Source organism: Cydia pomonella, chromosome 14, assembly GCF_033807575.1.
Source record: "Cydia pomonella isolate Wapato2018A chromosome 14, ilCydPomo1, whole genome shotgun sequence".
NCBI classification, from domain to species: Eukaryota; Metazoa; Arthropoda; class Insecta; order Lepidoptera; family Tortricidae; genus Cydia; species Cydia pomonella.
The window spans coordinates 17546326-17569601 of NC_084716.1; the positions used below are offsets into that span (position 1 = coordinate 17546326).

Genomic DNA, 23276 nt, shown 5'->3' on the forward strand with positions numbered 1-23276 from the left:
CGAGTCTTTAAGGTTTCATTGAGTGTTGATCCCGCGGTCTCGCTCGTGGGAAGCATTTCTTAATTAGTGACAACAGCCCATTACAATTACACTATTAACAGTGCCTTGCGTCACAAAGGAACAACTTCTTGATGAAAGGCGTTACAAATATTACAATAGGATTGGCCGGTCGAAGTATAAATTGATAGGCGTTATCTATAAATGGATAACGCCTAAGAGAGCCAATTAATACAAAATGCCCATTTACTTTTGTGAGTCTCTCCAGAAACTTACTGCCGCGTGTGTGTAAACAGCTAACCTGTGGAATAAACTGTCGCCTGCGGTATTTCCGGACCGATACGGTGTTCAAACCTTCAAGAAAAGAGCGTTTCCCATCTCAAACACTGGCAACGCACCTACAACCACTCTGTGGTGTTGCAGGTGTCCGGCGGCATGGGCGGCATTAATCTCTTACTGTCACGCGATTCTTTTGCTCGTTTGGCTCTTATATCATAAAAAAATGCAAGTACAAACTGTGGTCACTCTGACCATTTCTAGACGAATTATTGGTAGGTTTTTTCGACAAACCCTTTAAACCGTTACAAAAGGGGTCATATATGATACAGACAGATACCTAAAAAAAATGAATATTACCCGTAGCTTTGCTGAGTGTGGGGCTAGGTCGATATGTGTAAGATTGTCCCCAAATATTTATTTATTTATAATAGAAGCATCTGATCTTCATAATCTTGTAAAAACTTCCTAAAACATTATACATTTACTAAAGTGAAGTTTATTAAATAATAATAAAACTGCTCATTTTAACACTTAGCACACTTTTATCATGAAAATATGTTAATATTGCATTTAGGACCCTGTTATTTCCTCTAACACAAATTCATTACGGTATTTCCTTCCGTGTCACTCGTCGCCGCGCCTTACTGCACGCTATTCGTGAATTCTACTAATTTAATCATGTTGACACGTCATTTGATTAGCTTCATAATTTGTTTTAGGCCAAAGGTGTATTATATTAGTTTTAGCAGGACATTGATTTAGAAAAGTGAAAAATATTAGCTACATTCACAGTAATGAACACGTACCTACGTACGATATGTAATGCAATGAACTGTGTAGTAGTCGGCAATGCCTCTCAAACGAACGCCCAAATAAAATAAAATAAACTACACACCGTCAAACAGCAGCCCTGTTTTTTACCAATATTTAAGATGTATAAACATTGGTGAAGTTGGATACCAAAAATCTAAATTAACTAGAACCTAAATCTGTGACAACTCACCCTGTACCAAACGTGTTTCATAAACTTCTGATGTCTATAAACAAATAAAACTATAAACAGTGGAAAATATTTCATATTAATAAAAGCGATGAGTAATTTCGTTTCTAAAACAAAACCATAAAATAATCGTGAGTCGTAATGTTGCTTAATTCACACACGTGGCTTTTCAGGGCACAATAAATTGGGCAATTAAGAAAAAGTACAGTACAGTACAGTAAAGTACAGTAGTTACTAAGGTATTAATGAAAGAGCAATTTTTATCATTTGAATATGCTCATTATTTGCTCGTGTATTTTTTGTTGCTATGAATATATGATATTTCAAAATATGTATCTTATTTCTTCATTGATCCAACAGGTATAAATAAAAACAAAACTCTTCTCTGCAAAACTGTATGTACCTAAGTACCTGAGTCAATACATGTTTTGCTTAGTCACATAATATCAATGTACTTCCAAACGTATCAAATTATAGTGAAACTACAAAACTGGCATGTGTAAGCCGTCAGAAAAAAATATAACTCATCAGCAGAAAACATTACGAAAAAAAGCAGCAAAAACAACCTAATTATTCAATAAAATTTTCTTTCAGCAAATTAAAACTACGTCCCCTATGTATTAACATTCAATCAGTTCACAATTAATACCGGCTTGTTAGGACGACAAGAGAAAATACTTCCAATCAAGAAATTAACAGACAACAAATTGTTTTGAATAAAAATAATGAACGAGGGTTGGAATTGTTGTCAATTATCAATTAGAATGACACCGGTTCTAGACTACAAGAGTTTACTCGATACGGTCTTACATCAAGTCATATTTGCTAATAATACTAAAAATGTCACGAACAATGATAATAGATGATCTCTAATTAACACCCGTCTTATCCACATGCGCGGGAGTGGCAAGAAATAACAAATTAGGCGGCACGGCAGTAGCGTCTTAGCGCGCGCCTCGCGCTTGCGTCCGGCTATCAACGCTCGATTCGATAGCGAAATCGCGATTTTAGATCGCACGATATGGTATTTGAGTTGACGGAATATTATAGGATTTTTTAATAGTTGAATTACGGATTTATGGACTGTGTTTTTGTTGTTATTTTGAAGATCGATGTTCGGTGTAATATAGTGCGTTCAATTACCTAATTCGGGAATGTGTTTTTGTGTTTTGATGATCGATTGTTAGAAGTGATGTGGTTTTGTTTTGATAGTGTTTGTGTGTTAGTGATTTGAGAAGGATTATTTATGTAGTTTAAGTAAGTTGGATTTTTTTTTGTAGTTTTGTAACCAATTTTTATCCAGAATTAAGGGTGGTCCAGCGACATTGACAAATAATTTTTAGGAATAATTTTGTTACTACAATAATTTAACTAAAACATAATATTCTCCTTTAGCTTTGATACACAAACTCAAATGTTTTTATTTAATTCTTAACAATATGTCTCAGAAATAAATTCACCCTAAGTTTGAGCCATTTCATGATATTACTATTGTGCCTATAAATCTTATAGTTTTAGTACATAACTATAGAGGCCGGGAAACGACAGGTTGCCAGGATAAGTAGATAGAAACGGCCGATAACCCCGTTTCTCGCCGAGATTTGTAGTGCTTTTCTCAAACTTGCAATGAAAAAAAAATCGTAGTCAATTTGTTTTATTCGTATGTTTATACAGCCAAAAACAAATTATGTATCCACTACTATTTGATGGTTGAATGCCTAGACGTTCGTGACACAATTTGACGTTTAAAAACAAAAGAAGGTTGCTTTACAGGCCTCGGTGTGTAAGGCTGTATGAAATTCCTTTACATATCATCTTCACTCATCGCACCGGATACGTAGTATTTCCAGACCTAATTTGAAGTAAGTCATGTCAACATTTCATTGCCAGTTCGAGAAAAAATATCTTATAGTATTCTTTCCCTTATTCTGGATACCACTGATATGTGTTACTATGTTACTTGTTTTTTTTTATCTTCCTTAATTTAAATAACATCGGTTTTACTCGTTACATATATTTACAGTAAACAAAACATATCACAGATCTATTCAAAACTAACCAAACACAACTAAATTAGTATAAAACGTAACAGCTTTCATTTTTTTTTTTTTTTTTTTTTTAATTTATTTATAAAAGAGAAATTACATCGGCTATGATCGCTTATCTGCCAAACTGCATAGCAGTTTGTTGGCAGAACATTTTACCCACGTAGTTAAAAGTTTGAACCTTTCCGTTTGTAATTAGCAGTATATTCGCGTTTGTTATACTATACGGGACCGAAGTGGGTCAAGGGTTCCATCACCCAATTTAATTTCGTAATTTTATAATGCGCTCGCGTTACACAAATATCTTATGGTGCAAAGACTAAACTATGGGTAGAAGGTACTAATGGATTAGGCTGTTGGTTATTTACCTGTAATCAATTATTTATTACTTTCATAGGTTCAAGTTGTTCATCAGAACCCCTAGTGTAAATTTATTCGATAGCGAAACGTGACGTACGCGTTTGGGTTTAGTCTCATTTTGTATGGGATTATGAGTTTCCAAAACGTCCCGCTTGGCGCGCTGTTCAAAAACCCATACAAAATGAGATTTAACGCAAACGCGTACGTCACGTTTCGAAATCGAAATTATTTACACTAGGGGTACAGAACTCCTAGTGTAAATTTATTCGATAGCGAAACGTGACGTACGCGTTTGCGTTTAGTCTCATTTTGTATGGGATTTTGAGTGTCCAAAACGTCCCGCTTGGCGCGCTGTTTCTGAATCCCATACAAAATGAGATTTAACGCAAACGCGTACGTCACGTTTCGAAATCGAATAAATTTACACTAGGGGTACAGAATAATAATTAGCTACTACTATGAAGCCTGCAAGGGCAACTTGCAATTGTTATATTATTTTTTCAATCTCATTTTTATATTGTCGAGCCTTACGGGCAATAAGAATGAGGCCAGTATAGCGGTTTCCCGCACATGAATTCGAGCCAATCGTGCAGTCTAACGCCACAACGCGATTGGTTGATGAGTTCGCATCACGCGCGCGATTGGTCGCAAGTAGTTGCGTTCGACTGCACGATTGGCTCGAATTCGTGAGTGACACCACTGAACCAATGCACCTTTACGTTTGTTTGGGACCGAATGATATTGTTTAGTACTGGCTTAAACACCAAAGATACATATGCCTCCGATACAAGATAAGTACACTCACCGAAACACTCACTTAATCTTTTGCATGAGAAATATACTTTTTGTAAATTATTAAAATATTGACTAAATGCATGTACATTTTAGTAGGTATTTAGAAATAAAGCTGAGCTTACTTTATCGAAGAAAAAACGCGTTTTACGCCATTTTTTATTTTTGTAAAATTTTCGTTTAAAGGTTGGGACTTTTTAAACAACAGAAAACCGTTATTTCCTTACTGTCACGTTTATAAGGTTGTTAAGGCTTAAAATCTAATAAATAGACCAGATTACCATCGCATAGGTTACCTTAAACTTAAAACCCATAGTAGTAAAACTGGCATTAAGAGCCCTTAATCCTTGGAGCGTTCTCCGATTTCACGAAATAACGCTCGATAGATGGCGTTGGCGCTCGGTACGCGAGCGCCGGCAACGCGACGCGCGTTTCAATGCAGACTAGAATAATCTTGATAGTTTTCAATATAATTTCAAGCAACATTAATTTTAGTGTCATATGATATCATATGGGCACTCTTTATTTTATTGTTTAAGCACAGTAGTTTTTTTTATGTACACTACTACTAAGTGTACAGACTACAGAGTGTACTATAACCCTTGCTCTATATTCTGTCTCTTTCACACCAATGGAAAATGAAGAAGTTAGTAAATGACTGCAGGTATAAATAAAGTATATTAGTGCGATAGAGAGACAGATAGTGTTTCGTTGTCGTATCGTAAACGATTGGCATGTTGGCCACACACTTGCTTAGTGCCTAGCCAAAATACCAATCGTTTGCGTATATTAGTGCGATAGAGAGAGAGTAGTGTTTCGTTGTCGTATCGTAAACGATTGGCATGTTGGCTACGCACCCATGATAGTGACTAGCCAAGGTCTCATGATGGAGTCAGGAGTAGGTCACTAGAACTCCTAATCTACTCATTATAATTTCATCGTATTTGAGCTCAATAGATTTGCCCTGACGAGTACCATCGATCTAAATGAAGTCCAGGGTCTCATGATGGAGTCAGGAGTTGGTCACCAGAACTCCTAATCTACTCATTATAATTCCATCGTGTTTGGGCTCAAAAGATTTGCCCTGACGAGTACCATCGATCTAGATGAAGTCCAGGGTCTCATGATGGAGTCAGGAGTTTGTCACCAGAACTCGTAATCTATTTATCATAACTACATCGTGTTTGTGCTCAATAGATTTACTCCGACAAGCAAGAAAATAATGAAAATATTCGTATAATTCAACAGATTGCGTTTTTTTTACTTATTTATTAGTTGCTTCGCGTTACCATGGATGCGTTGCGTAAGCTCGACAATTCATCATTTCATTGTTTGAAATTGAAAATATAATATTTAGCAAGCCAATCTACACACCAAAAATATTTTTCACAATTATTTCCTGTTCTCTCTATCTCCTTATTCTTTGACATCGCTAAACGTCCATAACCCACGGAAATAGCATCAGATGAACTGACGTTTGGCCACCAGCCAGTTTACAAATACTTTCTCGTTTTGCAATAATCACATGAACAACGACCCACTGTGCGCTTTTATCACTACAACTATAAGGGCTATTTTTGATCGGCATATAGCTGAACAGAGGGCCTACTGTGAATCCCGAAGTTCGCAAATAATCTTTCTCTGTTGCTCTAATTACGTCTTAATTTGGAGTAAAAAGAAAGATGCCCGCTATTTGATAACTTGGGTATTCGCGGTAGGCCCTCGTTACAAGGGAGTTTTGCCAACATTTTCTTTCAACGGGTTGACTAAATGGACGGATTGTTTGGTACCATTTCTTAATGAGTTGAGGTAATGAATGGGGAATGGGTCGTGTTTTACAACTGTTTTTTTTTTAAATGACGCATTTTCTGTGACATTCAGAATTATACTATTAGACATACGTTTCAAAAAGCCATGCAGACAATTTTTTTTAATTTGTAACTTTTTTCACAAATAAAGAAAATACGTTTTCGATGTTGTGGCAAAGTGTGATATAAGATTGTAGAGAGGAAACTTAAACTAAAACCAGGCTTAGTGTCGCGATGACCGCCGGTGCGGAGCGATCCGCGCGCATAATCTGGAGGCCTACCGCGAAAACCGGAATTCGCAAATTGCAGGGATCTTTCTCTTTTACTCTCACTAAGACGTAATTAGAGTGACAAAAACATTCCCGCAATTGACAAACTACGATTTTCGCGGTTATAGTCCAGTACCGACACCGACCGTGCGGCGCGCGTAGCTCTCAGCTCGATACTAAAACGCTCTCTAAAGCACGGGACGGTCAGTCACCGTCACATGCAATAATTTACGGGGTGATTATATAGGTCGTCCTGAGCAACTTTTACTATGGGACCAACCCCGAAATCGAGAAAAAAAATTTGGCTGTTTTTTTTGCAAGGTACCTTGACATTTTCTATGAGAGAGAAATTTTTTTTCGCGAATTTGGGATTGGTCTTATAGTAAAAGTTGCTTAACATGACCTATATATTCAGCCCATAGATTATTGCAGGTGACTAAATAAACACCTGTATTATATTAAGTATATTATATAACCTTCCAAGGTTTGCGAGTCTATAAGGTACAAGTCTTCAAGACTAGTCTGCTAACAACACTACCTGAGAGTGCAAAAGTGGCAAAGTATTGGTAAACAAACATTTAATTTTAAAACTATTGATCCACTCACCTTAAAGACATTTGATCCGTTCGAATAGTGTTCCAATAAAGAATACAGCATTACTTACTTACTTACTACTGTGGCGCAGCGACCCTAAGCGGACCTTGGCCTCCGACACCAAAGACCGCCATGCTTCTCAGTCCAAAACCGTTTCTATCCATTCGACGGCGCCGAGTTCGCTAAGGTCTTTTTGCACTTCGTCTCTCCAGTGGTACCTAGCGCGTCTAGACGGTCTTCGGCCATTTGGAACTCCAGAGTACGCCCTCCAGACTGCACGATCCTCACCCATCTGGACTACGTGCCCGAGCCATCGGAGTCAGTCTGGCGGCTTTCGTTTCTCCAATGATGTTCGGCTACAGCATACAACACACAATACAGCATTAATTGCATGTTATTTAAAGACACTACACTCTTGCAAATGCTATGCAGTTTGTATGGTCCGATTCTAAGTACAAATTTTAAGTCACCTGCACTCCATATTCTTTCGCAACGCGCATACATCAAATTTTACAGGCCCATTCGAGTTTTAGCTATTTAATCTCATTCCAATATGATACTGATCTGTCAGCAGTGTCAAAAGTGAAGTTTTTGGATTCGAGTTTTAGTTACCTATTAGATCTCATTCCAATATGATTTAATTCCTCCAATTAAGGAGTTTCTCTTCTCAGGTTAAAGGTGTAGGGTTAGAGCCGGTGTAGCTTTATTTGTAATATGCGTACTTGAATAAAAAACTATCTCTATCTTTATGATACTGATCTGTCAGTGTCATTTTTTGTTGAAGGCTGACAATGCGCGATTCAGCAGGTCATCAAAAGGAGATTGGAATCTCATATTATCTATATTATAGATCAGTTGATATTGATTATAAATAATAAATAAATAAATATTATAGGACATTATTACACAAATTGACTAAGTCACACAGTAAGGCGTGTGTTGTGGGTACTTAGATATACCCACGATATACAACGATATATGATAAATATACTTAGAAATACTTAAATACATAGAAAACACCCATAACAAAGGAACAAATATTCGTGCTCATCACACAAATAAATTCCCTTACCAGGATTTGAGCCCGGGACCATCGGCTTCATAGGCTGGGTCACTACTCACTACCCACTAGGCCAGACCGGTCGTCAATTATTATTATTTATATATATATTTAGAAATACTTAAATAGATAACACCCATGACTCGGGAACAAATATTCGTGCACATCACACAAATAAATGCCCTTACCAGGATTTGAACCCGGGCCCATCGGCTTCATAAGCAGGGTACCTACTAGGCTAGACAGATCGTCAAATTTTAGTTACGATTATAGTGTTGGAATTGGCCTATTAATCTTTCAAAACAACAATTATCTGATTTCCGTTTACTGTAATTACAAACGTATACTGTATTACACATTGCACTATTATTAGGTTACTTCGTTATGTTGCAACACCACACACACATGTTTTTAAGCAGATGTAGAATTATAACTACGGAAAACTCAAATTTTAAGCTACTTTTAACTCAAAATTGAACTTTACATGCATGGCATAAGGTAGTCTTTGGTATGACACGTTGGATAGAAACGAGCTTGCGTAAGTTGCTGTTGGTGTTTGTCTGATCTTCCTGGAATATGTTGGCCAGTGGGACGCAATTGTTTACATTCTCAAATTTTGACATCTTTCAACACCTTACTTAATATAGGTACAGTCGGAGCCCTGACTTCAGTATTCAGACCTTCTTGACAGTGACACGTTTAATACCGACTGTAAAGTTAGTTTTTAACTTATCCGAAAGTAGGAAGAACTCTGAAGTAACATTCGGGCACCTTAAATCCAAATATACTATCTTAAAATCTTGTACGCTTAATGGCAAGACCATGGTGATTCTATACTATTATGTCATTATGTCCCATCATTGTATCTACCCGTGTTTAACAGACACTGAATGAATTATTATTACAACGCTGAAAAAGATGTAGATACATCGATTCCGAATCTATTGAGGGGGGATTTAAATCTTCTCGGGTCAGAGTTGTAGGGTTAGAGCCGGTGTAGCTTTATTTGACGTTCATAAGCGCATTGTAATATCCTACTTGAATAATAAACTATCTTTATTTTTATTCTATTTTATAACAACTACTCTGAGTTTACATATTATTACAATTATGAATAGTATTACATTCAAATTCTCGTAACATTACATTGTTTGAACGCTGTTATACTCTGCGGTATATGCACTACGTAAACAAACTGAGTGACTCAACATAAAAGTTGCTTTATCCTCATTGAACGAATGAACGCGTATGCCAGTCATTCAAAATCTCCCGCTTATCGTAATAAATCCGATTCACCATGCTTAATTACCCTAAACGATTTTAATGGCTCCTTAGCGCCACTCAAATAAATTAAAAAGTTATATGTGCTTTAACTACTCATGCAATTCCAACCTTTCATAGTACGCATAAAACACTATTCCTTTAATGTGATATGGGTGTATCTAATTTGAAACTTGATGTAGTTACAACCTTTTCGTTGTTGGGATGATACTGTGCACGTGGTTGATTTATATGTAATACTTTGTTTCCTTTGATGTGCTTTGTTCTTAATGTAGTTCGAAGAATGCATGTTGGTAAAAGGGTTTTTCTTGAAAATTAGGAAATCAGCCGTGCAAGATACATTAGTAAAAGAAAAGGTAGGGTTCTTTTAACATTAGAATTTGAAGACAGATTATGGCAAAAAGCTCCTATTGCCCGAGCGAGCGCGAAACATGAGCAAAACCTTTTCGTTATTTAGATTTTCGTTTCTCGCGGTAGTGTATCTGATGGTATTGAGGTACTTGCGCCAAAGAAGGCCCATCATTATTTTTTAACATCAACTTGCAGTTCTGTTTATGCTACTGACGAACATGGACGCAAAATCTGAAACTTTTCCTACTTATAAAATTATGAAATTTTGAAAGTAAGTTAAGATTCGGTCCATCTTAGGAGGCATAAGTACCTTATATGGGATTTTTGTCGATTCAGTTTTAGGACATATTTCAAAATGGCGGAGTCATGAGGGTTTGCGAGGTCTATTGACGTTGTACGCCAGTTTCCATAACCATTAAAAATCTTTTTTATTTTTTTATTTTATTTATTTATCATAGAGGTACAAAAGATTTTGACACCACTATTCCTTATATTATACGTTTCCCGATCCATTCTATAAACGCTATTAAATATGCCTTTGGTACGGTCATCGTCAAAGATATGTTTACGTTTTTCGCCTCATTATAAAGGAGTGAGGTGCAAAACCGTAAACATATCTTTAACGTCGACTGTACTCAAGTATTATTGTCTATAATACACCAGTTCCCTTACTACAAAGTGCAGTATCACAGTGCCATTATCTCTAAAAATCGGCTTAGGCCTAGCTTTTATGCAGCCCATTCTATGACCGCTTATAAATATGCCTTTGGTACTCAAGTACCTACTATTGTCTGTTGTACAGTTTCCTTCTTACAGTAAGAACAACTTGTAATGCACGCACTTGCAGTAGTTAGTAAGAATCTTACTACAAAGTGCGGTGTCACCGTGCCATTATCTCTACAAATCGGCTCAGGCCTGATAGCCTCGGATTTAATGCAGCCCATTCAGTGACCGGCTGTCGCCAATCTACGCCTCATCCGCGCTTCTCTATTGGATTACTTGTCCACTTTGCTTGGTTGTGGTCTAAACTACATGCGGACGCAACGGCAACCCAACTCGGAATTTACCCCAACTTATGCACTGCACAGACGATCAAGCCTACTTATTGCAAGTATTCATATCATATCATTTATTAAATTCCAACCATGGTATTACAAGTTGTTATAAAGTTTAACATGGACTCTTAGGGCGAGACAAATCTTAAAAATTAACTTAACTAACAGAAAAAAATATTACAATTAGCACTTAAAACTAATACATATTTTCCACGCCATCGTCCATATTTTCTTCAAGGCTGTAAATAGCTTTCGATATTAAATAATTCCTTAGTTTTCTAACAAACTTCGTGTATTTCTCTTCAGCTACTATATACTTGATAAGCCCATACAGGCTTGTCGATCATGACGATCACTTGAATCACGTACCTCTTCTACGTCGTCATCAGTCAGTATGCTTGTCAAGTACACGTGATCGTCTGCGCACCCACAACATATAGATGGGGTATTATGTATCTATTTATATATTTACCTTACCCACCTTTTATCGCGTGTGCCGTGTGCCCGATATTTTTTTTGACCTACAGATTTTGGATATGACATCTTCTAAGTATTTTCCAGTTTTTTGTATGACACCTGCTTGAAAAGAGACATGTGCTTGAATTAATTATGTTATTTGGACCCTAACGGGACTATTGTGATTGGGCGTGAACGATCAGTTTCTCACTAGCACAAATTATAAACAAATTATTCCAATTATAAAATTACAGAGCCTGCAGAAAGTATATACTTAGAGTTATACCAAGTATGCGACAATTTTGATAGCACAGAGCACACGCAGTGCAAGTTAAAATAACATTTGCACGTCTACTTACTTCTAATTTTAGAATTAAGACATATTTATTTCCCACTCTACACTCGAAAGCAACAAACAGGTGATTTTCTATAAAAATGTCCATTTCAGTTTACATTCGTCTTGTGTGTAAAGTTCACAAGGTTTTCCCCGACTGCAAACGTCCTCTCCTACTGTTACTTTGGACCACCGGCTATCAACGCCGCTGTATTCAAATGCCCTGTTCAATTGCGGTTTAGCAACGACAACGCGCTCCAGGAATAGGCATTCCCGTTCTTTCCACCATGCAATTTGATAAGCGCGAGCGATCAGCGACGACACGGTGTCGTGTTCTTAATTGAAAAGGATAAGTTTTAAATTATATTAAGGTCTAAATAAAGACGCAGACATAGTCTTTAATTGTGCCAATTGGTAAACCACCAATTTGAGGAGCTTATATTTAGATAATTGATGAAATGGTAAACATTACATACAGTTTTATTTTCTTGTATATTATAAAAATGAACGCGAAAGCTCTGCATGGGGATCGCGTGATTTTATGGCCTATAGGCGTTGAATTTAAATAAATAAATAAGTATTATAAGGGACATTCTTACACAAATTGACCAAGTCCTACAGTAAGCCAAGAAGGCCTGTGTTGTGGGTACTCAGACAACGAGATATATAATATATAAATACTTAAATACAAATAATCTGAGCAATGATAGAGATACCATGTCCTACTTCTTTGCCCTCTCATCATTGTTGAAATATAAGAAATTACGGAAAAGATCGTATAGAATGCGATGTGTACGATCATACTCGAGTCAGTCATTCGATCAATTACCTAGCTAATTGTATCCTGGCATGTATGATGACTAAAACTATACGTTTTCCTCTTTAACAAGGTCGGTAATTCATAATTTTAACTTCCACGTGTTTTTGCAAATGAAATACCCGGAATATACCTAAATTGAAGAATAAAGTCTTTCACTTTCACTTGTTTTGATTTAAGTAGTTCCGCCGATAGACCCTCTGATTCTGAGATTATATTTCCGCGTGAGTAGAGTTGCGCGCTTATTACACGCCCCATTTTTTTTATTAAGTAGGAAGGTAATATGGGTGACCGCGAATTGACAGCTATTATACAGATATTGCAAACACACATCCTGTACAAATTTTAATGTCATACAACAATATGTTCAACGTAATCAGTATCAACGATCCTTGGTTATACATACCCGCAATTCATCTTACTATCTTAACATTATATTTGTCTTGTTCACAGCCGACGCCTCCTAAGAAACCTCCCCGGAGAAATCTCTCTGTATCCCCCACTCACGCCAACTCCCCCTCCTCCGGGTACAGCTACGAGCTGCGGACCCACGCGAGGAGTCAGGACGACTTGGATGAGATACAGGTATACTATATTCTATACATACACATACATACAGGAGTATTCAAACTACTCGGTCTGGCCCGTGAGTCCGCAGAAAAGTGGGAGAAGCAAATACCAAGCAATCCGGCCCGCGAAAAGAAAGCGGGAGAGCTGAAGCCTGGCTCTGACTCTGGTCAAACAGTTTGGAGCGCTATTCTATTATTAATTTTATCCTCCTAAGTCCCGATGTCCTTTTACAATGTTTCAAATTTAAAACTGCAAAAATAACTCTGGGACTTAGGAGAATCTAATCTCTGATAATAAAGGCTCGTCTTTCCTTAGGCCACTTGTCAGGAACGTATGTTTTAAGAAAAGTCTGATATATCTACCATACCATATGATCTATGGAGCCAGTCCAAGCTAGCTCTTCATCGATTTGGCAAGCGACAGAGTGTAAAAATGATACTTTCGCACGTCGCTGCAGTCAGTGAAGAGTTAGCTTAATTATAGCCTTCTTCTTTGTCGTCACACTCTTGTCAGAGTGATCGTGGTCGTCATATCAGGACAGGTGGCAAGCTTCACAATTCGTCGCCATTTTTCACGTACTGTAGCCCTTGTATATTCGTGGAGTGGTCCATTGAGTGCATTTTTGACTAGGTCTGTCCAACGCATTGGTACCGACCGCGCCTTGTGCTTTCGACTTTTCGTTGCACTACAAGTCGTTCCTCAGCCTATTATAGCCTAGCCTATTTATTACAGCATTTATAGCCTAACGACTTCTAATTTCCCTACATAGTTTTATTTAATGAGAAAAACTGTTTTGATATCATTTTGTTATAATTTATTGTTGCCATGATGACAGCGTTTAGGTACGAACTTCTAAAGCATAGTTCATGTAGAATTGGTACGCACTAGAAGATTGTTATTTTTTTAAGTTAATAAAATAAGAAAGATATGAATGGTAAATTTTAAATGGTAATGTATTTAGCTTTCAAATATGTATAAATTTCAAAAAAAATCTCTGTTATGTAAATAATTACGAACTGTTTTCATAATGGACCCCCGTCATTTTCTGCACAACACTTTTTGTCGACATTTTTGGCGTGTTGATTTCTTGTAGATCGCAATGAATTAGTTTAATATTTTTTTCATGGTTGCCCAGTAGTTTTTGATAGATTAAAATTGGGGACAATTCGAAGGATTCATCTCGCGGGTATATAATTGGCCTGGTTATTAGCATACCATGCCAAAACTTTTTTTGAGTAGTGGCAGCTGACTAAATCTGGCCAACATTTCACAGGACCGTTATGGGTTCTAATAAATGGGAATACTTATTTCTCTAAGCACTCTTTAATATAAAGGTCCGACTTCATTGTTGACTATGTTATAAAACTTTTCGTCTTACAGCCGCAATTATAAATTCCTTGCCATATCATATGTTTTTTTGCGATCTTGTCAAATAATAATAATAATAATTTTTCGGGTAAATTACCTCTATTATTGGCCATATAAAACTTCGAACCGAGTAGTTGATTAAAATCGAGTTTAACATACGTCTTGTCGTCCAACAACAAGCAACCTTCGAATTTTGTCAATACTGGGTCGTACAATAGTCGAGCTAGTGTTTTAGCTTGTCGGATCGGTTTAACAGTCCGATTTGGCTGTTTTATTGCTCGATACCTCTGAGGTGGATCATCTTTATATTTCTAGAAGTTTCTTTGAATTTTTGGGATAAATCGTAATTAGATCGTCCTGAATTTTGTTTGAGTGACCTTGGGACTTTTTTCCCACAATCTTGTTATTTGTCCCAGACCTTCGATTAGTTTGTATTTTCCTGTCGGCTGATAGAGTCTCCTTGTAACGTTTTATGACCCTACAAATACTAGCTTTTAGCATCATAAGCGACTTAGCTGTCTTTGTCCGGGATCGATAAGAATTTTCGAAGTATTTGTGCACGATCAATCTCCTGTTCTCAATTTTCATGGCCGAAAACTTTAAAATGCATAAGGCTAGAAAAATAATATTTTCCCCTTTAATACTTTGAAGGTTGGTGATTGAACTGTAATTGTCAATTTTTTTCCCGCCATGTAAATTATTATTTTTTAACATTGCTATTATGTGCAAATTCTACCTATATGAACTAGGCTTTATACAGTGTTTTCCGGGACGTAATGTACTGACGACCTTGTATTTTATCGCACTCCAGGTTTTTCCTCCGTTCATTTATGATTCCTTAACGGAATCATTAACATCAAAATAATAGTTCATTACGCTAACATCAATCTCATTAAAAAATAATCGAATCATTGTTATTAGAACTATTTTTTTTAGTCCGTTAAATTCGTGCATTCCTGAGCTATAAATTAAGTTAATTTCTCAAAAAAAAAAAAAAAACTGTATTGTAACCGGGACTCGGGAGCAATGGGGCGAGATGTAAAACCACAATGTGCACAGATATCTTTTATTGATACCAACCACGGTCAGAGTAAGATGCATTTATAATTTATGCGCAGAGTACTAAAGTAACGATACGGGAACCGTTTTGCGTCACCTAGTAGTCGGTAGATCGGAAGCGGAACTAGTGAGCCGGGAATCCGTCAAGACCAGTAACTAATCCGCTGAAGAAAGATAACATACAAAATCAGCAAGCCTACTTATGAAATCTGAGTCGAACAGTCGTTATCGTGTTCTAACTCGGCGCCATCTATTGGTGGTAGATGAAAGTTCCGTAAGGTGTAGTTGCGCTACTCGGTGCAGGATGGTGTTACTGATACGTCGTTCTAGGTGATTGGTGTCACAGTATTTTAACTATGTAAACCGTTTCGGAGATAATCCATGATTTATTTTTATCTGATGAGGCCTCTACGAGCGTGCACACGTGCCTTAGGGTCTGCATACATATTGATTAGTGTTTAGCATGAGTTTATACATTTGCTACTAAACGCAAGTACTATCTCGGACGATCGATATTCGAAATTTCATTGTTATATAGTTTTCAATTGTTCGGTGGATTTAAATGTAATGTCCGTGTTACAACAACGCTATTAATTACTTAAAAAAACTATGCCTTTCAGTTTCCTCAAAAGTACTTAGCCATACCCCGAAGTTAACGGAGTTTAAAAAATACGCCGTGTATATACGCGTTGCTTGAGCTAGAATGTATCTACTTTTTTAATGTTCTTGTATCGGCTACTGTCTAGTTAGCAGATACAAGGAAATTCTCAGTGTTAGATCTCCGTATTTGATTATGTTTACGGCTTTCTAACAAAGGCGGCCTTAAAAACATGAAAACATGTAATTTTCATAAAAAAAACTAAAACGTATATTAAATTCAAGCAAGTAACACGAACCTCTTTTGTTACAGAGTGCTAAACATTACCTCAAACACGGTCGATCCGTCGACCAATACGTTGACGGTAAACTTTCCTACTCCGAGTTCGAGGAGAACCACAACTCTCCCCGCGTGGCCCCCGTACCCAACCCTCGCCCCAGCCTCAAGAACCGCTCACAGCCCGTCGCCATCACTGCTATGTACGAAAACGTCGTCATCAAAGAACAGAACCCTAGAAGAAAACTTAGAAGAAACAATTTCGGACCACAGAACGACAACGAAAAAATGGAGGACAGAGTCAGAAAGTACTCCAACCAGGACAGATCTTCGTTAGAAAGTCTTTTAGACGACCAATCGATTAACAGTCCGAGCGACTGTGAGCGGTATTACGACGGACCGAGGGTGGATATTCCGCTGTCGCCCACGCATTACGAGCAGCCCCCTACGCCGGACCACCCGCCGCCCTCGGCCAGGCAGGCGGAGAACAGCATACATGAAAGGATCAGGCCCTTAAGCCAGGTTAGTCCTGATTGCACGTAGTTTTCACAGCACTTATATTTGTGTACCTAATTATTTTTTCTGTTGTTTATGTCATAGTAGGTTTAGAACTAGTCGTCATGTAATTCACAAATAAATATTTATATAAATACTTCCCAGAAAAAGTTAACAGTACAAAAAAGGCGTTGGATAATTTCCACAGTTTTAGGATTACATACATGGAAATGATTTATTATTTGGAAACATTTTTTGTCCTAACTTACTTACTTAAAAAATAGATTGCATGATGAAAATGCATGATATTTCAACAGTTTTTAAGTTTGACATTTTCGATATTTCGTTCTGTTTAGAACGATGCATCGAAAATGTTTGATAAAAAACTACAAATATTTTTCAAACATTTCAGCTAATAATGGAGGTTGTAGAAGAAATAAGAATTAGAAAAAAATCTCAGGCAGACGAGTTAGGGAATAGATGACATGATTTAAAAACTCAGTTCATGCATTTAACATTCAGTCGGTATTTTGAAATACCTAGTCCTTCCATAATTCTGGTGCTTTTGTATCAGGTGCTTTTTAATTATAAAAATTGTTTGATGTTTAATGTGAATGGAAAAGTATTTCTTAGGTGCTATATTATGTAGGATTAATTATGATATTATGGATATTATAAAATGTGAAACATGTCAGAATCTATATGTAATCTATAGTTTTGTGCTTATGTTGAATATTTTTTTATCTTGTATAAGTTAATAAATTTTAATGAACTACTTAATACAATATCTATAAGGTAGAAGTACTAGTGCTCGACGCTGCACTAGTACTCGACATGGGTACTTTATGTCAAAGTGACAAGGATTAAGTTCGAATACAGAAAAATCTTCGTTGTTCATATTTAACCTATATTTCCATGAAATAAAGTGCCCATGTCGGTGACTAGTGCAGCGTCGAGCACTAGTACTTCTACCTTATTGGTTATTCTTTTGGTTTAATAATTGTGATGTTATAGAAATTAAAAAATATATCGTTTTATGACTCTTCAATACTATGAATGAGTTTTCTATGTGAAATATTTGACTAAACTATCATATTTCATTAGTTTCGACATTAATAACTAATTTTATTATAAGATTCTAAGTACCTACATGACAGTATCTTGAATAGAGATAGTTTTAAAAACGCATATATTCCTATATTTACGTAAATTCGAATTTAAAATATGCCTTATTCGAGTATTAAAAGAGGTTTTACTTGTTCGTGATAAAACAGACTGAAGTAAAAGTAGTACATACTAACAAAAAAAAAAAACATAGGGTAAACGTAACTTTAATTGGAACAGTTTTTTTTATTAGAGTAGGACAAAGGCGGGAACAGTGGCTCGACGCACAGCGTCTCAGTCGCCATATTATCGCTATACACTGTAGCATCCTTACGTGTTGGAATAACCATTGCTACTCCATTTGAATTTGTTCGATTACTGAATGTTTCTGTTGTATTAGCAGGGAAGCAAATAGCCTCTCTCGTGTTGGAATTAGGTTGAGTGAGCCACTGTACCCGGCTATTTTTTTCCGAATCACTGTCCCCTCCTTGACCCTACGCAACATATTGTAATGGGTTTTTTCCTTTAAGGTTTCGACATCGACACGTTTTAACACACACGTAACCCTAACGTAAAAATAACAGCCCATTCAATGTTGACAACGCCTGTTCATTGTTAACTATACTTACCGCAAAACTAAGTGGCGACTGAGATCATAATTCTATCTCCTTTACCCTTGTTAAGACCAACAAAGAATGAAAGAGATGGCATTATGCCCTGACTTTCCACTTAATTTTGCGGCAAGTATAGAAACAAAATTGCTTTCGTACAGTCGATAGCAGAAGCGGGCAAGGTGGTCAAAATGATCTGCAAACGTTCTTTTCCTCGACAATAGTTATTTACGATACAAGTGCGGAAAGTAAGAAATTCGCAACGAGTGATGCTAAATGAAAACACGAGTTGCGAATTACCTATTCGCACGTGTATCGCACAACGTTTTACAGTACATATGGCTCTTTAAAGTTTCGACATATGCACGGAAAGTGCTCATTGCCGCACGCGTGCGGGAAAGTAGCATATGTACTGTAAAAATAATAGTGTACAGTTACATTGTGAACACCTCGCCCAGTTATTGGGTGAATCAACTTTTTCTTGTCACTCGTTGCCATGGTTACGTTCTCCCGTGTCACTCTTAAAATCCGGCTTTTATGGACTTTATGGTGTTTAAACCAATATGCATTTTTGTGATAGTTATAAGAGTTATATGCCCTTTTCATAATGGGTCATCTTCCAAGCATGCTAGTTGAACATGGCACATCAGTTCTATTATAACAAAGTGTGCTTATATTTTCCTCGGACGGGACAGAATTATAACAAGAAATAGTTGATTCACCTGAGTAACTTCTACAGCAATAGATATCTACACGTTCTAAGGGCTAAATGGTGGTTTAATAGGTGTCTAAAGGTTACACTGTCAGGATAATGCATTAATCGGTTATTTCCAGCTGTTACCACCCAATTATCAAATTTGTATTTTTTTCCTATAAGTACTAATTATACTTTTTTATCACTAATGAAAGTGAACTTCAACAAAATTTTGGTGGTAACTACTGGGACAAAAAATTCCACCTTTTACCAGTGATAATGGGATTTTTCTCCCAGTTGTTACCACTGGTTAAAAGTGGGGAAAAATCCCAGTTGTTACCATAAGTTACAAACTTGGTGGTAACATCTGGGAATAACTCAATTAATCAATAGATGTTTATGAGCTTTTCGTTCGAATAGATATCTACTAACTGTAAGTATCCAATTTTAAGTCTTAAGCGCCGGTTTCACAATGTCCAAGTAAAGTATTGGATAGCTAATTAACAAATATATTAACTGCCAGATACAATTTCCAGCAAAACTTAGCAATTTATCTACCAGTTAAGCTTATTTGAAGATTGTGAAACGCCAACGATGACTTTCGTCAGATAAGTGACAAATAGCTTATTCAGGACTTACTTGGACATTGTTAAACAGGCCCTAAGTGTTGTATAGAAGAGCTAAATCAGGTGAACTTTTTAGATTGGGGTGGAGAGAAAAAAGTTCACCTATTATGAGCTCAACTATAAAAAGAACTTAGAAGGTTATCAACCGAGTCGTTTACCCTAAAATAAAGTCCTATTTTATTGTTGGATTTGTTAATTTGAAGCTTGGTCATGTATTATTTTTGTTAAGTTGCGATTTTAATAAATTACTTTGTCATTTATTTTTTTGTTTCATTTTATTATGTTCGCTAAAATCTTCATTCCTACTCACGAAGACAGATTTGATCCCGATGTAAGTATTTTTTTGTATTTTTTAATTACTTATAGCAAATAAGAAATGGGGTAATTAGGGAAAGAGAGATAGCATTAGACAACACTTTTTCATTATTAACTTACAAGGAAAGGTACCCAACTGTCCGGTTCCGATTTGATTTATATTTATATATGTTATAGAGTAGTCTAAAATAACGGACACGTATTTTTTTTTAGCTGCCCAAACTCAACCTGTTGGGAGAAATTGTCCTCCAAAGTACTAAAAAGTTACTAAATCTTCTAACTCCTATAGAAAGTGATGCTCAAGCAACTTGCTAGTTAATGGCTTGTTTGAGTATATGTTTGAGAACAGAAAAAAAAATGTACACGTGTTTTGTAATATCTGCTTAAACTCAAGTATTCCTAAAAAAACACCCGTCTTTATGTGTAACTTTAGCGATAAGATATTATAAAACTTCGAATGTCGATTTTTTTTAGAAAAAAATGAGTTTTAGCCGATATAACAAAACACGTGCTCATTATTTTTTGCTGCTTTTAAACATATACTCAAACCAGCCATTAACTAGCAAGTTGCTCGAGCATCACTTTCTATAGGAGTTAGAAGATTTAGTAACTTTTTAGTACTTTGGAGGACAATTTCTCCCAATAGGTTGAATTTGGGCAGCTAAAAAAAAATACGTGTCCGTTATTTTAGACTACTCTATAACATATATAAATATAAATCAAATCGGAACCGGACAGTTGGGTACCTTTCCTTGTTAGCTAGTTACAATATTAATATTGGTAATATACCTAGTACCGGATTCAAAGATGGTACTTAAAACAGTACAGTGCTGTCAACCGCAATCATACTTGTGTCGTTTTTAAACAAAAAAACAGAAGTAATAGTACAGTCAAGGTATTAAATATCGATACGGACAAATTGCCGAAAATATGTACACACTACCTAAGTGTATGGGCAATAAGGGCGTGTATGTATGTATACATATTTTTGGCACTTTGTCCGTGCCGATATTTAATACCTTTACTGTATTACCGTACAGAAAAGAAACTTCTTACAAAACCGAAGTTTAGTCCTTATGGTAAGCGACAAAGTGGTAGCTTTTGCTTGAAAACGTCACAGAAATAAAAAATTAAAAAAAACAATACTTGAGTTTTTTAACCTCTAAAATGGAAAAAATGGTACTTTGGATGGATGTCTACATCGTACAGCAACTAAACATTCACCGTTAAAATCGCAAGGTGTTTCATACTTCAAGATAGCTTTATCTTGATTGCGACTGACAGCTGCTAAAGCTCAAATTTGAAATCCCCCGCCCCCCTTTGTCGATATCAACTTGCCCCCCCCCCCCCTCCTAGTTGACTGGTAGGCTACACCCTAGCCCCCTGTCCCCGTATTATACCAAATCGGCTTAGACCCATTTCGACTTGGCCTAGAAGTGTGACACAAAATAATTAACCTAAATATAAGATCCCAGCTTGATTTCGATAAACAGTTTCTAATTATTTCATTTCCTGCCCCTATCGTAGCCACGCCTTAAGGGTCCCAGCAAGCTCGGTTCTCCATACAAACGAAGTAACGCTCTCATTTTAAACGACTAGCTAGATTGCTCTGAAACTGTTCTTACACTAGAATAAGGTATGTTAAAAAAATCCAGCGAATTTAAGATTTTCACAAAACTTGTTTTTGCTCTATTTCGTTTGTTTTATAAGCTAGAGCTATATAACTTAATTAGAAGCATAGATATACCTCATGTCATTGTATGTGCAAAGTTTCATTATTATCCAACGAGTAGTTTTAAAATGAGGTCGAAACTCCGTTTGTATGGGAAGGTGAAATTCGGCCGAGCTTGTACTCATAATCATAAATGACTGACCGATCTAAGAATAACTTAGGTTTCATTGCAACTAAAATATAACTTAGGTATTGGTAATGGCATCGTCTAAGTTACAAAACAACATAGTCCCAATGACTACGAGTTGTCAAATCCTAAAGATCATTTTGTTAAATGGGTAAAACGAAACAAATGCAATGAACCAAGAATAACTGCCATTCACAGTGTGCGCCTGAATCGTTTCACAGAGCAATGTGTAACTCACTCACATTATTGCACCACCGTACTGTAATATCCGATTAACTAAGTAGTTAATTATAGTAAGTAATATACACTTGACTTCACAAAATTAAAAGGTACATAAACAGGGATTAAGTAATGTGATCAACTCCGGTAAAACATAAATAAGGGATAATAAATAAATAAATATTGAAGGTCATTTTTACACAAATTGAGTAAGTCTCATGGTAAGCTCAATAAGGTTTGTGATGTGAGTACTTAGACAACGATATATATACTTAATATATAAATACATAGAAAACACCCATGACTCAGGAACAAATATTTAAGTTTATCACACAAATAAACGCGCTCACTAGACAGGTAGTCGCATGCAGATATATTATAGGTAGTTTCTACGGTTTATCCTATAAATAATCAGACCAAGCTACTTAAGTTTTTGTTTTATTTTATTTTCTTTATTGGGGAAGAAACAGACATACGAAAAAGAGGATATTGGTTTTTACATTATACCTAAGTGCAATCTATCCTGAGACCATTGCCACTAAGATTTATGAACTAATAATATTTAAGTGGCATTGTCCTCGGATTGAGGTATAAAATGTGAGGTAAAATAGGTCGGTACTAAACTAATTATGGTACACTGACGATAATATTAGTAGGTAGTTACATTGCTGACAAGACTCAAACCTATAACATTCAAAAAACGAAACGAGGGACTACACATATACACCGTGGGCCAATTAAACCAGACTTGACCGCATTTAGAGACTAAAATGTCATACAATGTTTTCTGAAATCGGTCTTGTTTTAGAGATAATGACAATTTCTGTAAAAATTTGTTTCTTTTATAACTTAGTCAAAAACGCCTTTTTAGCTGTGACGCTGCCACTATGTGACTTCGTTTAGACATACCTATTGACAGATATTAAAGTTTTAAAGTAAACTTGCAATTTTCGTCTGTAAATAAAAAAAAAAACTTTACTTATT

General features: G+C 36.3%; 1 protein-coding gene across 2 annotated transcripts in view; it reads left to right on the forward strand.

Annotated features, from left to right (window-relative positions):
- The window catches only part of LOC133525091 (uncharacterized), a 177115-nt gene that overhangs the window by 58703 nt on the left and 95136 nt on the right, over positions 1-23276 (forward strand). For both annotated transcript variants that reach the window (XM_061861334.1, XM_061861333.1), the window contains exons 9-10: positions 12952-13083; positions 16406-16891. In XM_061861334.1, coding sequence (XP_061717318.1) covers positions 12952-13083; positions 16406-16891 — 618 coding nt within the window. The remainder of the gene's footprint in view (positions 1-12951; positions 13084-16405; positions 16892-23276) is intronic.